General features: G+C 42.5%; 1 protein-coding gene across 1 annotated transcript in view; it reads left to right on the top strand.

The window, feature by feature from the left end:
* The first annotated feature begins 3,754 nt into the window (after window positions 1-3,754).
* The window catches only part of LOC106596853 (rho GTPase-activating protein 29), a 60,636-nt gene continuing 45,000 nt past the window's right edge, over window positions 3,755-19,390 (top strand). The window contains exons 1-3 of the mRNA XM_045714450.1: window positions 3,755-4,473; window positions 5,590-6,030; window positions 9,799-9,942. Of these exons, the coding sequence (XP_045570406.1) occupies window positions 5,706-6,030; window positions 9,799-9,942 (469 nt within the window). The 5' untranslated portion in view covers window positions 3,755-4,473; window positions 5,590-5,705. The remainder of the gene's footprint in view (window positions 4,474-5,589; window positions 6,031-9,798; window positions 9,943-19,390) is intronic.

The following is a 19,390-nucleotide window of genomic DNA, read 5'->3' on the forward strand; positions in this document are numbered from 1 at the left end:
TGCCGCGCCCACTAGAATTACGTCACTACATGAACACTAGCGAGTACACACTACAGATGTCCGATCTTAATTTGACCTCTTTCGTCGCAGGAGGAAAATAATCCAGCAGCAGGAAGATGGATATCATAAGGTGAATGCACCAATTTGTAAGTCGCTCTGGATAAGAGCGTCTGCTAAATGACGTAAATGTGAATGTGAATTTGAATATCTGAATAAATATTTAGTATGGCCACCAGGGGGCAGCAGTAAGCTAGGTGCAGGCTACAGCATGTCTCCTGTGAATTCAGATGTGGATTGTAATAAATTATTAAATATTTTAATATTTGTAAGGGGGGGGTTTTGTTTGGGAAAATCAGTTTCTTTAGATAAATTGTTTTATTAAATGTAGAAGGCAAGTAATAGGCAGAATAAATTATTGGTTACCTCAGTGCCTGTCTGGTCCAGTGGGTCCAGCCGCTGACCCCGGCACACACATGATTGGTTACCTCAGTGCCTGTGTAATCCAGCCGCTGACCACGGCACACACATGATTGGTTACCTCAGTGCCTGTGTAATCCAGCCGCTGGGTTGGAATCTGGCCCACTGCCCTTAATTCCACGTGGTTAATTCCGTGTGGTTACAGGGTTAATTCCACGTGGTTACGGGGTTAATTCCGCGTGGTTACGGGGTTAATTCCGCGTGGTTACGGGGTTAATTCCACATGGTTACGGGGTTAATTCCGCGTGGTTAAGGGGGTAATTCCGCGTGGTTACGGGGTTAATTCCGCATGGTTACGGGGTTAATTCCGCGTGGTTACAGGGTTAAGTCCGCGTGGTTACAGGGTTAATTCCGCGTGGTTAGGGGGTTAATTCTGTGTGGTTACAGGGTTAATTCTCCATGGTTACAAGGTTAACTCTCCATGGTTAATTCTCCATGGTTACAGGGTTAATTCTCCATGGTTACAAGGTTAACTCTCCATGGTTAATTCTCCATGGTTACAGGGTTAATTCTCCATGGTTACAGGGTTAATTCTCCATGGTTACAAGGTTAATTCTCCATGGTTAATTCTCCATGGTTACAGGGTTAATTCTCCATGGTTACAAGGTTAACTCTCCATGGTTACAGGGTTAAAACAGAAACAACTCAAAGGTTAACAGTTTAGGCATTAATTATGAGTGGTTAAAGAGAGACTGCCCATAGCTAGCATAGCGGACATTAGCAAACTAGCTACCAACTAGCTAGCTAGCTGGCTAATGTTAGCCTACCTTAATACAATTCGGATTTGGCTTGGAAACATAACATTTCAAAAGGCAAATAATAAGTAGGAAAAACTTTTGTAATGATTGTGATGTCGCCAGATTGGTTTTAGATGCAGTATAACTTAAGCCATCTAAGTTAGCGTTCCTATTTTTTTTATTTTTTTTTACAAACATCGCTAGCTAGTAACAGTAATGGCAACATTACCATCTTTCTAATGTAAATTTAACAACATGATAATATGGCAAAGTTGTTTCTTACTAATTATTTGCCTACTTTAGTAATTGTAAGGACCGACGCTGGAGTAGTGAAGCAGGTACGGAGAGTCAACATTTAATAAGGAACAGACATGGAACAAGACAGGTGTGCGTAATGCTGGGGAGGGGGAGCGGGACCAGGCCTGACAGTAATGTAATCTTATTTCTGGCATATGCAACCGATGTCTATGGCACAAATAAATATTGGATGATGCTATGGTTGTACTAGTTAACTCATGTCTTATTTTTGTTCTCCAGATCTGGAATACCTCCCCATTAAATTCCGACCGCATTACTTCGAGTTATCATCACTGCCATGTATATCCCCCCCCTCCAAGCCGACACAACAACGTCTCTCAAGGAACTACACTGGACTTTGTGCAAATTGGAAATCACATATTCTGAGGCCGGATTTATTGTAGCCTTTAATAAAGACAATCTTCTACCGAAATTCTATCAACACATCTGCTGTGCTTCACACGTAAAATGGACCCTGGATAATTACTACTCTCCCTTCCCGGGATGGCTACAAGGCCCTCCCCCGCCCTCCCTTCTGCAAATCAGATCACGCCTCCATTTTGCCCCTCCCCTCCTATAAGCAGAAACTTAAACATGAAGCACCCGTGGAAACGAAGGTTACGTTTGTAACCACGGTTATGTGAGCTATTTGGATCACTCCAATATATTGGTATCACTCCGCCGCGGATGGATATATCCGAGGTGAGGATTTACAGATTTACTCCAGTGTACACCTGTGTCACGGCTGGGGTCCGCCTCTATATGTAGACCCCATTTTTGCCAGCCATATCAGTTCTGGTCACTTTAATAATGTTTACATAATGTTTTATTCACTTTATTTGTATATACTGTATTCTAGTCATGGCAAATCCTATATAACTACAGCTGTACACACCTTTTCTATTCATATACTGTCCATTCTGTCTTTACACATCGTTCTTTACATATATATATCAAAAGTTTGGTCAAAAGTTTGGACAAACCTATTGATTCAAGGGTTTTTCTTAATTTGTACTATTTTATAAGTTGTAGAATAATAGTGAAAACATCAAAACTATAAAATAACACATCATAATAAATAATTTGGTAACCAAAGTGTTAAAGTGTTAAACAAATCAAAATATATTTTATTTTTGAGATTCTTCAAAGTAGCCACCCTTTGCCTTGATGACAGCTTTGCACATTCTTGGCATTCTCTCAACCAGCTTCACCTGGAATGCTTTTCCAACAGTATTGAAGGAGTTCCCACATATGCTGAGCACTTGTTGGCTGCTTTTCCTTCACTTTGCGGTCCAACTTACCTCAATTACCGTGACTAACTTGTACCCCTACACATTGACTCGGTACCAGTACCCCCTGTGTACCACTCTTGTTATTGTTATTTAATTGTTCCTTTTTTTTTTACTTTAGTTAATTTAGAAAATATTTTCTTAACTCTATTTTCTTAAAACTGCATCGTTGGTTTAGGGCTTGTAACTAAACATTTCACTGTAAGGTCTACACCTGTTGTATTCGGCGCATGTGACAAATACAATTTGAATTGATTTACACGCTCCTTCAACACAGACATCTGTGGCATTGTGTTGTGTGACAAAACTGCACATTTTAGATTGGCCTTCTATTGTCCCCAGCACAAGGTGCACCTGTGTAATGATCATGCTGTTTAATCAGCTTCTTGAAATGCCACACCTGTCAGGTGGCTGGATTATCTTGGCAAAGGAGAAAAGCTCACTAACAGGGATGAAATACAAATGTACGCACAAAATTCGAGAGAAAAAAGCTTTTTGTGCGTATGGAACATTTCTGGGATCTTTTATTTCAGCTCATGAAACATGGGACCAACACTTTAAGTTGCGTTTATATTTTTGTTCAGTGTAGTTACCATAGCAACAAAATACAGATATACTTAGTTTGAACATTATAGCTGCAAAGGCCTACATGGAGCATTTGACAAAAATGGCACATTGATTAACAGTCATGTAATAGGCTACAGAATACTATTTGTGTGGTTCACTAAAATGCGTTATTTGATTACAGACAGTGTTACTAAAGTGACTTACCGTACACACTCACAAAGCCGTTATTAGAAAATAGGGTGGTAAGCTAATACAGGACTAGTAAAGGCCCAGTACTTTTGGGAATTATTTTTCTTTAATTTAATAATATTTTTTTATTTCATATTTTTTAATTTCAGACTTCACTCTCAGCACCCCCTTCCCGCAGTTATGTTACGCTATATAACTCAGTAATGATGACTGAATATTCTACATCACACTTTATTTACAGGGCATTTAAAATAGCAACACCAGGCAGTCGCGGTTCACGGTGTAAAAATAAAAGGCATTTAAAATAGCAACACCAGACAGTCGCGGTTAACGGTGTAAAAATAAAAGGCATTTAAAATAGCAACACCAGGCAGTCGCGGTTCACGGTGTAAAAATAAAAGGCATTTAAAATAGCAACACCAGACAGTCGCGGTTAACGGTGTAAAAATAAAAAAACATTTCAGAGTTGAAGACTAGAAGCACAGCTGATAAAAGCGACGGTAGAGGAAGCGTTTGGCATCTCTTGAGTTCCCGTGTGGCTCAGTTTGTAGAGCGTGGTGTTTGCAACGCCAGGGTTGTGGGTTCGATACCCACGGGGGACCAGTACGGAGAAGAAAAAAAATGTATGAAATGTATGCATTCACTACTGTAAGTTGCTCTGTATAAGAGCATCTGCTAAAATGTAAATGTAAAAAAAATCTCTGTCCTTCAGTGGGAAAGTGGTTTCCAGAGTCATGTGATTGTAGCTGTGCTGGTAAACGGAGAGCTTCACTTAGCTAAACACACAGCGACCGAAGCTATTCTCCTCACGAAAGATGTGAGTTTTCTCTCATTTTTCCCCCCCCTTTTTTTTTTTTATTTATGAAGAAAAAAGTTTCTTGAGAATTTGGTTGCAATGTTATTGAAGTACAAGTCAGGTGAGTTTGTTGTTTTTGTTGTTGATAGCAAGAAGAAACGCTACTGGCTAGCGCACGATTCGAGCTAGCTAACGTTAGTGTTTGGGATGTCCGTTAGCCTACGTTAAGATTTGTTCAAAACTCAAACTAAACTAGCTAACGTTAGCCACTATTTTAAAGAATTGCATTTTCGATCATGTAATTTGGTTTCAGAGTTTTATCATTTTACTTTTAATTTCACAATGAAATTGACGTTCGAGTGGCTGCTAACGTTAGGAAAGTAACAGCTGCTCCTATGTAAAAATGTAGTCTTATTTTGTCGTTTGTTGTACAGTCGCCTAAAAACAAAATGCATTTAACCGTTACAGGTGTAACGTTGTTAACAGTTGTAAGAACAATGTAACATGTTTACGAACTGCACTGTAATTACCAGGATTGGGGAGTAACCGATTACATGTAATCTGATTACATGTAATCTGATTACAAAGAACTAACTGTAATCAGTTACGTTACTAGCAAAAAAAATACATCTTTGTAATCAGATTACAGATACTTTTGGAAAAACTAGATAAATTACTCTTTGGATGATTTTTTTAAATTCAGAAAGGATGTTTGCTGGAAGAGAAAAAAAAACGACAAAAAAAAAACATTATGACACCTTAAGTTTTCTTAATGACATTCAATTCAGCATTGAAAAAAGAGGCATGTTTTAAGTACTGTTCCACCTGAGCGAGATTACTATGATAACACACCAAATGTGTTTGTTTGATGGATCATTATTTTTTTTGTCTTCTAATGTCTCTTAAGGGGAATGTAACTGAAAGTAACTGAAAATAATCAGATTACATTTACTGAGTGGGTAATACAAAGGTTACTTTACTGTTTACAATTCTGGACAAGTAACTAGTAACTGTAACAGATTACATTTAGAATGTAACCTACCCAACCCTGGTAATTGGCTAGGTATTTATGTTAATGTTATTAATACAAGCTCAATATTCTCCAATTAGAAGTTATCTATAAATTTATTTACACACAAAACAAACATGTGTTTTGACAGAAAAGAAAGTTAAATAACATTTGAAATGTAGTAAAAACAAACAAATAAATAAAAGGACACAGCCTCTGTTTTTTCAGGGCCCCAAACCGGGACCGGTCTGGACCACCCATATGGGGTGTAACACAGCCCAGTGGTCTGTAGCATATTCTAGGTAGTTTCATCGGGCTAGAACCAGTGGCAGTGACCCGCTGGGATGTTACGGAAGAGCAGTGACACTGGAGGAGGAGGAGGAGGAGGAGAGAATAATACTAAACAGAACAAACAGCATCGCTCCAGCTCTACCCAGGGCCTGTCTCGCCTCTCCAACCCAAACACAGGGTCACCGTCGGCTGGGTCAACAAAGACCTGGGACATGGGCAGGAGCTCCAGGACTACTAACCCTCTGGGGAGTATGGGGCTGGGGTTCACCGTGGTAGGAGCGCCTGGGGTGGATCCGGATTACGTCATGCAGCTGTTGAACGACGTGCGGAGGTTCGCAGATGTACTGCTCAGCCTTAAAGAAACCTGCCACTCTAAAGGTGAGTCAGTGCCAAATGGCACCCTATTCCCTACTTAGTGCACTACTTTGAACCAAATGGCAACTTATAGGTGAGACCAGAAAGGAAGTTACAGTACTAGTACCTAGTGTGTGGCAGGGTGGGTGATTAGTTGGTTGGTTGTCATGGTTTTTAGGCTAACTACAGTAGCATACCTCATGCCAAGGTTTCACAGAATAAGTCATGTTTGTATTTTCTGTCTGTCTGTGTATAACAAAAGTTATAACAAAATGCTTGTTCCAGTCAGAGCCAGCCAGGCTAGCTAACCAGTTGAGTGTCAGCTCTTGGAGAAGATTGACAACCTCTGTGCCGACACAACGTTATCTTAGCGCTCCCATCTATCCCCTTATCCTGTCCGCTGGCTCAGTGATTCCACAGACTCGCGTCCAAAACGTCACATTGCGATAAATATAATAATTTTGTACGATAATGATAAATACAACAATAAATGACTTACTTTTCATTAGTGCAGGCCTCTAGACAAGCTATTTCATCTAATATCCAGGGAATGATTGATTGATATTTTGATATGCAACGTGTCAAAAAATATAATCCAGAATGATCAGATTTAAATTTGCCAACTTCTTTGCATATTGGCCTAAGCTATATTATTAACCGCTTGAGGAACTGGGAACTTCAAAACACTTAGCTAGATTTAACTTTAAATATAATACCTGTTGCTAGATAGATGAATCAATTAGCCTATATGGCTATCAGTAAATGTAATGTCCCACAAAAAACTTTCCTCCAAAATCGTCACGCTCTGCTCCGCGGTCGCATCAAAACAATACTACATAGCCTACTCCGGTTGTAAAATGGTGCAGTGAACTCAATATTGAGGAGGTGATAAATAAACGATGTACTCCCAGAAGGCTGTGTGTGACTCTCCTCCTATGTTGCTAGAATAACAGTAGTTGCTTTGAAAACATTCTCCTCCTCCTCCTCCCCCCGCAATTTAGGGCTAGGTGATATGGCCAAAATATCATATCACAATATTTTTAACGGTATTTGATGATATTTTGTTTTAGTTATAAATATGCTTGATGATCTAGGGGCAACACATGTATACATTTATAAGTGATTTCAATGGCGCTTTTTCCATTCTCAATGTTTTATGTTTCAATCCAACTCCAAAATAAAATTATTTATACATTTCTGCACTTTTATCATAATTTCTACACTGTGCCCCTCAGAGCTAGCTGCATAATATGGGTAAAAATCTATGCCTAGTTATTTGGTGAACTGTTGGAGTCATGGAAATAGAATGATTATTTTAATCATTCTGCATCTCAGTGCTAGAGGCTTAACTACAGACCCTGGTTTGATTCCAGACTGTATCACAACTGGCTGTGATTGGGAGTCCCATAGGGCGGTGCACAATTGGCCCGGCGTCGTTAGGGTTTGGCCGGTGTAAGCCGTCATTGTAAATAAGAATTTGTTCTTAACTGACTGACTGTCCAAAATGCTCAATTTTAGTCTCTATGTTTGGTGAGTCTCCCACATTCCTTTTGGTAAACACCAAATGTGTTGGCTTATTTTTTTTCTTTAAGCAATGGCTTTTTCTGGCCACTCTTCCGTAAAGCCCAGCTCTGTGGAGTGTACGGCTTAAAGTGGTCCAATGGACAGATACTCCAATCTCCACTGGAGAGCTTTGCAGCTCCTTCAGGGTTATCTTTGGTCTCTTTGTTGCCTCTCTGATTAATGCCCTCTTTGCCTGGTCCGTGGGTTTTGGTGGGCAGCCCTCTCTTGGCAGGTTTGTTGTGGTGCCATATTCTTTCCATTTTTTAATAATGGATTTAATGGTGCTCCGAGCGATGTTCAAAGTTTCTAATATTTTTTTAATAATACCCTGATCTGTACTTCTCCACAACTTTGTTCCTGGCCTGTTTGGAGAGCTCCTTGGTCTCTATGGTGCTGCTTGTTGGTGTTGCAGACTCTGGGGCCTTTCAGAACATGTATATATACTGTATACTGAGATCATGTGACACTTAGATTGCACACAGGTGGACTTTATTTAGCTAATTATGTGACTTCTGAAACTATTTTGGACTATTTTGTGTATGGTCCATTACATGAAATCCAAATAAAAATCCACTTAAATTACAGGTTGTAATGTAACAAAATTGGAAAAACTCCAAGGGGGGTGAATACTTTTGCAAGGCACTGTATCATATCGTCAGTCAGTCCTAAACTGTGGGTGAGACACTCAGACATGAGCTTACCTGCTGTCTGGTCCCTAGACCCTCAACAGATTACTATAGAACTAGGCTACTACTCATTACTCCTCTTACCAAGCTATAGGGCTTATCCCAAATGGAACCCTATTCTCTCAATAGTGGTTTTGAACAGATCCCAATGGAGTCTGGTCGAAACTAGTGCACTATATAGGGTGCTATTTGGGACGCAGGTCAAGACCCACTGCTGATTTACTCCACATAGAGACAAGGAAACATCCCCTTTCAGTTGTTTCTGCCCACTGGGTAGCTGTCAACAACCCTGTTAGAATTCAGGGCAGATCTGTCTTACTGTTCATAATGAAAGGATAACTCAGGGGTGATCCTTAATACTGTTCATGGTGAAATGATAACTCGGAGATCTGTCATACTGTTCATAGTGAAAGATGTGATAGCCTACCCTTTGTCTGTGTAAGTACTAGCCTATCACCTGATTCGGCACAAATGAGGCCAATCATTACTGAACTTAATCGTCACTTTTTGCTCTGTACAGCGAGATTGTTTTACTTTTCTTAAATTTAAAACAAAACAAAGCCATTTATTTTACTTGTCGACTAAAGTGGAACAGGACAGTTGCATCACAAACGGTCCTTGCAGCTTCTCTTGACCACGACAGCTGTAGTTTCCTGTATTACACAACCCCAGTCCAGAGAAAGAAACGTGACAGTTGTCTGCATCTAATGACATACTAACTATGTTATTGCTGTCTCGTCAGTAAACACTAAAACAATGCCATGCATTCTCTGCAATGGGTGACCTGAGGGTCACAATGTAACGGGTCATAATTCTGATTTTAATTTACAGATTATACGTGGCTGCTATGTAACCTAGAATCTAATGTGGTAAAATTTCAAACTGCCAAAATTCCAAGCTAACACCTTTTTCTAGTCTGGTCAAAAATGCGAACTATAATTCACTCCAAAGCACTTATGCCGCTTTCACGTCATGTCTGGAACTCGTAAACATGACCTTCTTACTGCACGTGAACGACACTCCAACATGGAAACTCTGATATGATCTCTGGACCCCGATCTTTCCCACATGCTGAACTCTGACGTCACGTACCCCACTGAAAATAGCAACAAACATGGCCGCGATTTCAACTGTCAATGGTGAGAATGGTTCTTGTGTTCCTTACTGAGCTCCGAACACGTGAACGCTCGGAAGTCGTTTCTCTCAAGTAAACAAGCCGTTCCTCTGATCACCCCCCCCCAACACGTGAACACGGCACTAGACCTAACAAGCTGATGGTGGTCACACATCCTATAGGCTTCTCAGTGGGGAACAATGGCTTCTTCTATGGCCTTGAATGATGCAGCTGCCAGTGGTAGTGGTGGGATCATTATTGTTTCAAATCTCTTTCCGATGTTTAATTGATGTCAATACTCTAATCTGTTTCTCTTTCTCATCTTTCCCCCCGAAAGCCAGGACGGCTATGACAACTACGTAATGAAGTTATCGACCCTATTCTGTTAAAAGATTTTACTTGACAGATCTCTTTGTCCTCCTCTTCCAGAGTCCCATGACGCTCTCCCTCAGCGGGTACAGGAGAGGTTGGGAGAGCTGCTGCGTGTTCTCAAGTCTGTCATCGGCAAACACCAGACCCTCAACTCTGTAGACATCCTCAGGGCTGCTGGGACCGTCATCGCTAAGGTCAAAGGTTAGTATCCTCATATTTTCATTTAATTTTATATAAATAAAAAACTTTTTTTTAAATTTATTTGCGTTAGATAGGAAAGGTAGGAGAGAGTTCAAGTCAAAGGGCACTGGGGCGGATTTCAATTGTTATGTTATATATATATACACTGCTCAAAAAAATAAAGGGAACACTTAAACAACACAATGGAACTCCAAGTCAATCACACTTCTGTGAAATCAAACTGTCTACTTAGGGAGCAACACTGATTGACAATAAATTTCACATGCTGTTGTGCAAATGGAATAGACAACAGGTGGAAATTATAGGCAATTAGCAAGACACCCCCAATAAAGGAGTGGTTCTGCAGGTGGGGACCACAGACCACTTCTCAGTTCCTATGCTTCCTGGCTGATGTTTTGGTAACTTTTGAATGCTGGCGGTGCTTTCACTCTAGTGGTAGCATGAGACGGCGTCTACAACCCACACAAGTGGCTCAGGTAGTGCAGCTCATCCAGGATGGCACATCAATGCGAGCTGTAGCAAGAAGGTTTGCTGTGTCTGTCAGCGTAGTGTCCAGAGCATGGAGGCGCTACCAGGAGACAGGCCAGTACATCAGGAGATGTGGAGGGGGCCGTAGGAGGGCAACAACCCAGCAGCAGGACCGCTACCTCCGCCTTTGTGCAAGGAGGACCAGGAGGAGCACTGCCAGAGCCCTGCAAAATGACCTCCAGCAGGCCACAAATGTGCATGTGTCTACTCAAACGGTCAGAAACCGACTCCATGAGGGTGGTATGAGGGCCCGACGTCCACAGCTGGGGGTTGTGCTTACAGCCCAACACCGTGCAGGAGGTTTGGCATTTGCCAGAGAACACCAAGATTGGCAAATTCGCCACTGGCGCCCTGTGCTCTTCACAGATGAAAGCAGGTTCACACTGAGCACATGTGACAGACGTGACAGAGTCTGGAGACGCCGTGGAGAACGTTCTGCTGCCTGCAACATCCTCCAGCATGACCGGTTTGGCGGTGGGTCAGTCATGGTGTGGGGTGGCATTTATTTGGGGGGCCGCACAGCCCTCCATGTGCTCGCCAGAGGTAGCCTGACTGCCATTAGGTACCGAGATGAGATCCTCAGACCCCTTGTGAGACCAAATGCTGGTGCGGTTGGCCCTGGGTTCCTCCTAATGCAAGACAATGCTAGACCTCATGTGGCTGGATTGTGTCAGCAGTTCCTGCAAGAGGAAGGCATTGATGCTATGGAGTGGCCCGCCCGTTCCCCAGACCTGAATCCAATTGAGCACATCTGGGACATCATGTCTCGCTCCATCCACCAACGCCACGTTGCACCACAGACTGTCCAGGAGTTGGCGGATGCTTTAGTCCAGGTCTGGGAGGAGATCCAGGAGCATGCCCAAGCGTTGTAGGGAGGTCATACAGGCACGTGGAGGCCACACACACTACTGAGCTTCATTTTTACTTGTTTTAAGGACATTACATCAAAGTTGGATCAGCCTGTAGTGTGGTTTTCCACTTTAATTTTGACTGTGACTCCAAATCCAGAGCTCCATGGGTTGATAAATTGGATTTCCATTGATTATTTTTGTGTGATTTTGTTGTCAGCACATTCAACTATGTAAAGAAAAAAGTATTTAATAAGATTATTTCTTTCATTCAGATCTAGGATGTGTTGTTTAAGTGTTCCCTTTATTTTTTTGAGTAGTATATATCATACAGTGAGGGGGAAAAAGTATTTGATCCCCTGCTGATTTTGTACGTTTGCCCACTGATAAAGAAATTATCAGTCTATAATTTTAATGGTAGGTATATTTGAACAGTGAGTGACAGAATAACAACAAAAAAATCCAGAAAAACGCATGTCAAAAATGTTCTAAATTGATTTGCATTTTAATTCCCTCACTGTAAATATCACAGGAGGTTGGTTCTACCTTAATTTTGGGAGGACACGCTCGTTGTTATGGCTGGAGCGGAATATAGTGGAATGGTATCAAACACATTCTTCCCAGGTGTTTGATGCCTTTCTATTAGCTCTGTTCCAGCCATTGTTATGAGCCGTCCTCCCCTGGTGTATATGCCGTGGTCTGCGGCTCTAACCGCCAGACCATACAGGCCACCTCATCCACACTTCTGATTAGTTCTTCGAAGATATGACTTGGTTTTCTCCAACTCTGTACTGTTGAACGTTCAGGAAAGAAGATCTTTATTCTTTTACTTATCATGCTTATTCCCTATGGGCCCTGGTCAAAAGTAGTTCACTACTACTACCCCTATGGGCCCTGGTCAAAAGTAGTGCACTACTACCCCTATGGGCCCTGGTCAAAAGTAGTGCACTACTACTACCCCTATGGGCTCTGGTCAAAAGTAGTGCACTACTACCCCTATGGGCCCTGGTCAAAAGTAGTTCACTACTACTACCCCTATGGGCCCTGGTCAAAAGTAGTTCACTACTACTACCCCTATGGGCCCTGGTCAAAAGTAGTTCACTACTACTACCCCTATGGGCCCTGGTCAAAAGTAGTTCACTACTACTACCCCTATGGGCCCTGGTCAAAAGTAGTTCACTACTACTACCCCTATGGGCCCTGGTCAAAAGTAGTGCACTACTACCCCTATGGGCCCTGGTCAAAAGTAGTGCTCTACTACCCCTATGGGCTCTGGTCCAAAGTAATGCACTACTACCCCTATGGGCTCTGGTCAAAAGTAGTGCTCTACTACCCCTATGGGCTCTGGTCAAAAGTAGTGCACTACTATCCCTATGGGCCCTGGTCAAAAGTATTGCACTATTTAGGGAATAATAGGGTGCCATTTGGTATGCAGATCTACAAACTTCTGGAACATTCTTGTGCTGAAGCCAAGAGAAGAATCTCTCCCTCGGCGGAATGATCACGTCTTGGTTTTGTAGAAAGTAGAAACTTAGAATTCCTTTTGTCAGCGTGGCACTGTGTTGACAATAATCATTTATTCTCACGTCTACAACTTTCAGAAACAATTAAAGTCCTAGGTGCCAACTCCCAACTAACAGATGTGTCCCAGCGCAGTCAAGAGTCAAAAGGATCTTTCTTGATCAGTCAACAGTATGGTTGAAGGAAACTGGGATGCAGGCTTTTTATTCTGTTGAAAACTGTTCTGGCGGTGGAAGTCAGCTCGTGGGTCCTAGTGAGGTGCAGTTTGCCAACCATTCTTTCTTTTTGAACGACTGTTTACAGACTCGAGAGCATGAGTCGTTTTTTTTTTCCCGTCATTTAGCAGACGCTCTTATCCAGAGCGACTTACAAGTTGGTGCAATCACCTTATGATATCCAGTGGAACAACCACTTTATAATAGTACATCTATATCTTTTTTGGGGGGGGGAGGGTTAGAAGGATTACTTTATCCTATCCCAGGTATTCCTTAAAGAGGTGGGGTTTCAGGTGTCTCCGGAAGGTGGTGATTGACTCCGCTGTCCTGGCGTCGTGAGGGAGCTTGTTCCACCATTGGGGTGCCAGAGCAGCGAACAGTTTTGACTGGGCTGAGCGGGAACTGTGCTTCCACAGAGGTAGGGAGGCGAGCAGGCCAGAGGTGGATGAACGCAGTGCCCTTGTTTGGGTGTAGGGACAGATCAGAGCCTGAAGGTACGGAGGTGCCGTTCCCCTCACAGCTCCGTAGGCAAGCACCATGGTCTTGTAGCAGATGCGAGCTTCAACTGGAAGCCAGTAGAGTGTGCGGAGGAGCGGGGTGACGTGAGAGAACTTGGGAAGGTTGAACACCAGACGGGCTGCGGCGTTCTGGATGAGTTGTAGGGGTTTAATGGCACAGGCAGGGAGCCCCGCCAACAGCGAGTTGCAGTAATCCAGACGGGAGATGACAAGTGCCTGGATTAGGACCTGCGCCGCTTCCTGTGTAAGGCAGGACTCGTTCATTTTAGTCGTTCGACCTAGCCGCAATTAATTCTACAGCGGGATTAATACGCGCTCAGGAGGTGCTCCGACCAGGGACTGTCGGTCATGCATGCGCTGAAAATACTTACTGTTGCAGGCAGCATAGAACAGACTTGAGATTATTTTTTTGCCTCATTTAGATGTTTCTGTTTTATAATTTCTGACATTTTGGCTTTTTGATAGTCAACTTGTCTATAATTAGATACAGGCAACTTTCCGTTTTGTCATACGTTGCCCTAGAAGATTAAATAAAGCCTGGTTCACCACAATGTCATAACTAATAGAATGAATGTCTAACTAACTTTACCCATGTCAACTAAATTGTTCTCGGTCATATCTGCAAAGATGTTTAGGGACCGGGGAGAAATATTTGAAACGATTTTCTGTGCAAAATGTCCAAATGACATCAGTCCGATCGGTTGTAAAGGAAATGGAAAGCTGTGGGGGGGAAAAAACGACCCAACGTGTTTCTGATCAGATTTCAGTTTGGCTTGGATGCATGTGACCGCATCACATCCATGTAAAGAAGATGGCTACGCTAGCCAGATAAGTTAGCCAACTAGCTAGCACGGCTAATGGAGGCAATTTTGCTGCACTCCCTGTCTTTCTTTGTCTACTCCATTCAGATTAAACAACAGCCAGTCTGTTGTTCGTTACTGTCCAGTCCTTCTCATTAAGGTGACTTCATTGTGTAATTTTAATTTACATTTTCCATATTATAAATATCTGCTATGCTACATACAGAATTTTCATTTGAGCCTGTTTGCTAAAGCATGAAAATATTCCTGCAGCAACAGGAAATGTGGTTTGTAATTGAACTCAGCACAACTGATTGGCTCAATGCATTAAGAAGGAAAGAAATTCCACAAATTAACTTTTAACAAGGCCCACCTGTTAATTGAAATGCATTCCAGGTGAATACCTCATGAAACTGGTTGAGAGAATGCCAAGAGTGTGCAAAGCTGTCAAGGAAAAGGCTGGCTACTTTGAATTGTGGAGACCAACACCAGGGGCTGAGGATTTTTCTAGAATAGTAGCCAATTCGTTGATGTAAATATTGAAGAGTGCAGGGCTCAGATTGCAACTGTGGCGAAGGCCTCGCCCCTGGTTAAAGAATTCTGTTCTTTTCTTGCCAATTTTGATGCTGCACGTATTGCCAGTATACATTGATTTAATTATGTCATGTTTTACCCCCTACACCACTTTAAGTAACTTTGTAGCAGTCCTGTATGCCAAATAGAATCAAATGCTGGTGGACATGTTTATCTATCAGGGTGTGTGAGGATAAATATGATCAGTCATGCGATGTTTTTGATATAAATCCAATTTGGCTTTTACTCAAGACATTGTGCTTTATTAAGGAAGTTTAGAACTCTTACATTTATAATACTACAGAAAACCTTTCCCCAGGTTACTGTTCACACAAATTCCTCTGTAATTGTTAGGGTCAAATTTTGTCTCTGTTCTTAAAGATTGGGGTTATGATTCCAGATGTCAGGGAAATAACCTACACTCAGGATCAAATTAAACAGTTTTAATATAGCCAATAGAAATTATTTTTGCACTAGTGAGTTTGAGCAGCTCATTTAGGCTGTATGATTATTTTTAAATTGAGGGCCTGAAGTTTCTTATAGAGCTTCTGGTCAGTAATTGGAGAGTCCAATGGATTTTGATTGTCCTTTAGCTTTTTCTAATCCATTCAACTTCTCATGAATTTGGCATTGCTCTGTGTTTGCATCAATTTAATGTTGTAGTGTCACCATTTTTGTATCGCTAATTCCTCTTGTTTAGATGTTCCTAGGTTTTTTCCAATTTTGCCAGAAGTTTTTTGTGTTTATAGACTCTTCAATTAGTGTCAGCTGCTTGCTGTTGTACTGTGCTTTATGGGTTCTGAGTTTATAGAGTTTTAAAGTTTCACAGTTTAATTGTGTTCTAAAACAGTTTCTCTCTCTCTCGATCCTATTCTAGCCATCTATTTTTTTCATACACCAATGAGCCCATAAATTGTCGTCCTCTGTCAAGAAAAATATAGTGTGTCATTGTGATCACAGACAGAATGACAGCAGAACTACCACACTAAGAAACTCTCTGCAACAGGCTCATTGTGATCACAGACAGTGTTGTCATGCTCTTAAGAACGGAAAGTCACAATGCGTCCTGGCCTGGGCGTGAATGATGCAGTTCCCATATTTGGCGCGTTGCGATTGGTGGCAGCCAGCGGTGGTATCATTGTTGTAGGACTGCAGGATGTCCTGAGGAAGACGCTCCGCACTCTTGCCTCTACAGGGGCCAGTAGAGCACAGCAGCAGAGCGCAGAACAAACAGCTGTCTAGCGTTCACGGCAGGGAGGCACGCTCTACACCTCTATCACCCCCTCGGCCTCCTGAGGTGCTGCCCTGGCCTGGAACGTGGGCTGTGGAGATCCCGTCTTCTCCAACACCCCCCTCCTGAAGGGAACCGGAAATTTGACTTTTTGTTTCAGTTTTGTGTCTTTTTGGTTTTGTCGGCTCTACTGCATCATCAGGACAAAGTTCAAGTGTCAAGAAAGTGTTATGAAGAGAAGACTGCTCTTCTGTACAGGGAGGGCAGAGGAGAGCATAGACAATAGAGCTAGGAGGTTTTTGGAGTGTTCTCTCCAATTGACCGGACAGACCGTTGACTAGACAGAGAGACGGAGTGGGTAAGTTTTTTTTGCAGTGGTTGTTTTAAAGGTTTTCTGAGAATTCAAGCTGCCTGAGTCGTTTCCTGTGGCGGAGAGACAGGAAGCTACTATGTCAAGTCTGATTCCTCTTCTCTCTCTCTCTCTGCATGTTTTATTGGGCTTCCTCAACCTGGCTTCTGTGTCTCGCATACTGATCTGAACTGTTTCCTGTGTAAGAAAGCGAACGTGTGCGCCGCTGTCTTCTCGAAGAATCGTCGAAACTCTGTGTCCTCAATATTCCTTCAAAGCATTTGGACAGTGTATTTTCGGGCTGCTCACAGGAAAGGGAATATGGCTGTAGTCTTGACCGGCTCAGTGAGTCTGACCTGATAGTACATATGAATTGGAAACGTACATATTAAAGTGTATGAAAACCACCTGATAATAATCTGATGCTTTGGTTACACCATTCTCTTCTCCTGCGCTTCAAGAAGATTTCCAATACATTTTTTTAGACACAGAAAAACGGTCCAAAATGGACAACCCTGACTGTTCCGGTCCAGATGGACATCCCTGACTGTTTCGGTCCAAATGGACATCCCTGACTGTTCCGGTCCAGACGGACATCCCTGACTGTTCCGGTCCAGATGGACATCCCTGACTGTTCCGGTCCAAATGGACATCCCTGACTGTTCCGGTCCAGATGGACATCCCTGACTGTTCCGGTCCAGATGGACATCCCTGACTGTGTTCCTGTTAGTATCCATTTACAGTATGTCTGTATTTGTGACAATTTTGCCCAGGTTGCTGTTTGTATTTATTATGGATCCTGGGGTTTATTATGGATCCCCATTAGTTCCTGCCAAGACAGCAGCTACTCTTCCTGGAGTTTATTATGTATCCCCATTAGTTCCTGCCAAGGCAACAGCTACTCTTCCTGGGGTTTATTATGGATCCCCATTAGTTCCTGCCAAGACAGCAGCTACTCTTCCTGGGGTTTATTATGGATCCCCATTAGTTCCTGCCAAGGCAGCAGCTACTCTTCCTGGGGTTTATTATGGATCCCCATTAGTTCCTGCCAAGACAGCAGCTACTCTTCCTGGGGTTTATTATGGATCCCCATTAGTTCCTGCCAAGACAGCAGCTACTCTTCCTGGGGTTTATTATGGATCCCCATTAGTTCCTGCCAAGACAGCAGCTACTCTTCCTGGGGTTTATTATGTATCCCCATTAGTTCCTGCCAAGACAGCAGCTACTCTGCCTGGGGTTTATTATGGATCCCCATTAGTTCCTGCCAAGACAGCAGCTACTCTTCCTGGGGTTTATTATGGATCCCCATTAGTTCCTGCCAAGACAGCAGCTACTCTTCCTGGGGTTTATTATGTATCCCCATTAGTTCCTGCCAAGACAGCAGATACTCTGCCTGGGGTTTATTATGGATCCCCATTAGTTCCTGCCAAGACAGCAGCTACTCTTCCTGGGGTTTATTATGGATCCCCATTAGTTCCTGCCAAGACAGCAGCTACTCTTCCTGGGGTCCAAAACACATTAAGGCACTTACTTACATTACATATGAAACAAAAGATAAAACAGCACATCATATAACATCCCTACACCACTACATATGTACAATACAACATGTATAATATCACCATACAACAATATTACTGTGTGTGTGTGTGTGTCTCTTCACAGTCCCCGTTGTTCCATAAGGTGTATTTTATTTATCTAATTTGACTGCATTACCTGATGTGGAATAGAGTTCCATGTAGTCATGGCTTTGTGTAGTACTGTGTGTTTCCCATAGTCTGTTCTGGACTTGGGAACTGTGAAAAGACCTCTGGTGGCATGTTTTTTGGGGTATACATGGATGTCTGAGCTGTGTGCTAATCATTTGAACAGACAGCTCGGTGCTTTCAACATGTCGTGGTCATATTGTGTGAGTTAATGGTTCTGAAAGAGCTATCACACTGATTTGGCATGTTTAGTGTCAACACCTTTTCCAAAGTCCATGAAAAAAAAAAATATATATATATATAAATCCTAATACACAGTTGCCTTACTATCTGCATCTACAGAAACTAGGAAGTTATTACATGTAGCTTATTTCTTAAGTGCTTCATTTACTGTAGGCCCTAATGAATGAAATGACTAAATTGAATTAAATCAGCCCAATTAATGAAGCCATTATAGTGTTGATCTAACATGACAGCCATCTTACTGTGTTGTGTGTGTGTGTGTGTGTGTGTGTGTGTGTGTGTGTGTGTGTGTGTGTGTGTGTGTGTGTGTGTGTGTGTGTGTGTGTGTGTGTGTTGTCATGCTGACAACATACAGATCCATTATTTAGCTTTATGACCAGGCTAGCTTTATGACCAGGCTAACTCTATGACCAGGCTAGCTTTATGACCAGGCTAGCTTTATGACCAGGCTAACTGTATGACCAGGCTAACTGTATGACCAGGCTAACTCTATGACCAGGCTAGCTTTATGACCAGGCTAGCTTTATGACCAGGCTAGCTATATGACCAGGCTAACTCTATGACCAGGCTAACTCTATGACCAGGCTAGCTTTATGACCAGGCTAGCTTTATGACCAGGCTAGCTTTATGACCAGGCTAACTCTATGACCAGGCTAGCTTTATGACCAGGCTAACTCTATGACCAGGCTAACTCTATGACCAGGCTAACTCTATGACCAGGCTAGCTTTATGACCAGGCTAACTCTATGACCAGGCTAACTCTATGACCAGGCTAGCTTTATGACCAGGCTAGCTTTATGACCAGGCTAACTCTATGACCAGGCTAGCTTTATGACCAGGCTAACTCTATGACCAGGCTAACTCTATGACCAGGCTAGCTTTATGACCAGGCTAACTCTATGACCAGGCTAACTCT

The sequence above is a fragment of the Salmo salar genome, chromosome ssa03, assembly GCF_905237065.1.
Source record: "Salmo salar chromosome ssa03, Ssal_v3.1, whole genome shotgun sequence".
Taxonomy (NCBI): Eukaryota; Metazoa; Chordata; class Actinopteri; order Salmoniformes; family Salmonidae; genus Salmo; species Salmo salar.